The sequence below is a fragment of the Microtus ochrogaster genome, unplaced genomic scaffold (assembly GCF_000317375.1).
Source record: "Microtus ochrogaster isolate Prairie Vole_2 unplaced genomic scaffold, MicOch1.0 UNK46, whole genome shotgun sequence".
NCBI lineage: Eukaryota > Metazoa > Chordata > Mammalia > Rodentia > Cricetidae > Microtus > Microtus ochrogaster.
The window spans coordinates 1682072-1685118 of record NW_004949144.1 but is presented as its reverse complement, the minus strand read 5'-3'; the positions used below and the strand labels follow the sequence as shown (position 1 = coordinate 1685118).

At 33.9% G+C, this 3047-nt stretch overlaps 1 protein-coding gene across 1 annotated transcript in view; it reads right to left on the bottom strand.

Annotated features, from left to right (window-relative positions):
* The window catches only part of LOC101983210 (natural killer cells antigen CD94-like), a 19455-nt gene that overhangs the window by 2828 nt on the left and 13580 nt on the right, over positions 1 to 3047 (bottom strand). Inside the window, exons 4-5 of the mRNA XM_005369267.1 lie at positions 2752 to 2859; positions 2020 to 2171 (exon numbers count right to left, since the gene is read on the bottom strand). Coding sequence (XP_005369324.1) covers positions 2020 to 2171; positions 2752 to 2859 — 260 coding nt within the window. The remainder of the gene's footprint in view (positions 1 to 2019; positions 2172 to 2751; positions 2860 to 3047) is intronic.

The following is a 3047-nucleotide window of genomic DNA, read 5'->3' as shown; positions in this document are numbered from 1 at the left end:
TCACCTTCCTAGACCAGGATGGAGGGGAGAGGACTTTGGACTTTCCACAGGGCAGGGAACCCTGACTGCTCTTCAGACAGGAGAGGGAGGGGGAGAGAAGTGGGGGAATGGGGAGAGGAGGGGGAGGAGGGGGAGGGAAATGGGAGGCTGGGAGGAGGCGGAATTTTTTTTCGATAAAAAAATAATAAAAAAAGTAAAACAAAAAATACTAAAATGAAAAAAAAGCATGTTAAAACAATTCTCAGATTTGTAGTTGTTTAAAGGACAAATAAAGACATCTTGTAAGTCAATGAAGGAATAAATCCCATATAAAGAAAGCATATGTAGGTCAGTACACACAGACATGTTAATGGAAGTTCAAACATTCATGTTAAAGCTGTAACAATTTCCAATAAGTCACCTCATGTGATATGGAAATAATGAGAAGAGAAGTTCTGTGGGTAATGAGATCAGAAGATTATATTTACTACTGTTATTGATATCATATTGAAGAGTACTGGGAAATATGAAAAATTTTACATGCTCTATTATTCAAGTTGTACTCCTATAGTTATATATGAAAAATAGAAGACCTTTTGAACAATATTTCACAGAAGATAAGTCTAAGGGTGTTGAAGCAAAAGCTAATGACTATGACTAGTTAAAAAAAAAAAACCTGCATCCATCCATGTCATGATGTCTTATGTCACGAGAAACAAGAAACTTTAGGAAGTTTTAAACTAGAAGTCATTTATAATAAGAAAATTAATTACCTTGCATTTTCCTTATGTGTAAATGTAAATTATAGAATTGATTAAATGTAGATCATAGAATCTGTCTGAAGATTTTATGTGCTAAAATAGTGATTTTATATTCATAATTCTCTTTCCAAGTCATATATATTGTTCACTTCAAGTTTTTTCTTATATATGTATGACAGTTAATCACTTTTATTTATCTTCTTTTCCTCTTTGTGCTTCTCTCTTTCTTTCTTTCTTTCTATGTGTCTGTATTTATGATTGTATCGCTCTCTCTCACACACACATGCATGCACGCACACACACATACACACACACATAGACACACACCACCCTAAAGTAAATCTTTGAAATAAATTTATTGAAAATTAAATAGTTATATGTAAATTATACAAAATTATGTAAATGTCTTCATAGTAAAACAATATTCCAATTTCTAACAAACTCATTTACAACAATAGAGGTTCAGAGATGTATATAAACTATAAATTGGTCGTTGTATTTCTTTGTCTTCAACTTTTACTTCTTTGTGAAAGATCTACTTTAATAAAATAATTATATATTAGCAAACACAGTGGTATTGTATACATCCTGCATAAAATCTATTAGAAACAGCATTTCTAAAAGTAAATATTAAAATGGACTTTAGTGCCTAACTGAACTGTTCAAAATAAATCTACAAAATATGCTAGAGTGACCCTTTTCTTCTTAAATTTTGGGAATAATGGCAAGTATCATATACAAACAACAGAGAAACTTATGTCATTCTGAGTTATGAGTAAATAAAAATTATTTCAGAGGAATAATTCTATCGTCATCCTCATATATTCTGTCTTTATTTTAAATTCTGTTTCTCCCATGTCCAATGATAAGGACTCACGTTCCATCCTAGAAGTAAATTATTTTTCCCAATACTGATGATAGAACAGAACTGAAAAATAATCGCTTCTTTTGGACTGCTCATATCAACAAAGACAGCCTTTCTCACTAGCTTTTCATTCACAATAAATGGTCTGCTCTGGCTAAATTCTGAAGATGCAATACAAATGACGTGGCTCAGAATTATCCCATGGCACCCTCACCAGGGCTATTTCTCATGACATAAAAATTTTCTTCTATGTATTTTTTATGTCTCTGCCCTTTTCTTTGCACGTAAATATGTGCTAACATACACATGTGCTTCTGTTCAGTAGGCAAAATACTGTAGAAGGAACATAATGATTTTTCCAGCTCAAGATATATGAACTTCCCCAGCAACACTCAAAGAACTCACTCCCCGCACCTGCTCCTCTCTGTTGTCAATCATAGCCAGGTGAGAACCCAGGAGTCTGCAGGATGCCTCACTCTCATTCCATGTCTTTTCTTTTTCTGAAAAGTAGTAACAGTTTTTTCCACAACATGACCATCTTCCTTGACATGTGTAATAGCCTTTTTCTGAAAATAAAAGCAACTATTATCCTCAGACTCCTTTCAAGACATGGACATTTGGTGCTTCATTTTTGGCTCCAAAGACTAATTGAACTCTAAAGAGCAATTGCTTTCACTAAAAATAGCTCTTCTGCTCAATTTTATAGGAAAGAATATTGTGAACACAGAAACTGTCTCTGACAGATACAGGGCTTTGTTATAGTTGCACTGACAAATCCTGACTTTTCAAGGAGAAAGACACCAGCATTAAACACTTCTATCTGCAAGAAGAGATTCATCAAAATGAATAATGGGAGTGGCATTGATATAAAAGACTTTCCATTAGGTAAATAAACCTACAGTATACACCCACATTAAAAAATGTATAAAATGTTCAATAAATTCAAGTGAAAACCAATAGCAACTCCTTCAATGAAGGCCAAAAGTTTAATCAACTATAAGAAAACAGACAGACTTGATAAGAAGTGAATAAAGCTCAAATTATGTCAGAGTTCAATGTAAAATTTTAAAATATAATCTGAAATGAGACAGAAACATAAATGTCTTTAAAAGTATGTCAGTTCTCAGGTCAGGTTTTGATGCATACCTGTAGTTGGCGGTAGAGTTGAAGGACCCGCTTCGTCGACGGAAGAGACAGCAGTTTTATTTGCATCTTTTCCATGTTGAAATTTGAAGTTAGAAGTGCACTGAAAAACTAAGTCCATGCTATGAGATTAGAGCTACAAATGGTGATAAGTCTCCAGAATTCAATTAATTGTAATTGTAAATAGTAGATATTGTTCATTAAAGAACAGTAAGAGTAGTTGCTGAGGAATCCCATCTGGACAGGTGAGTCTGTGCTATCCAGGGGCGGAGTGTCCTGGAAGAGAGCACAAACCCCCC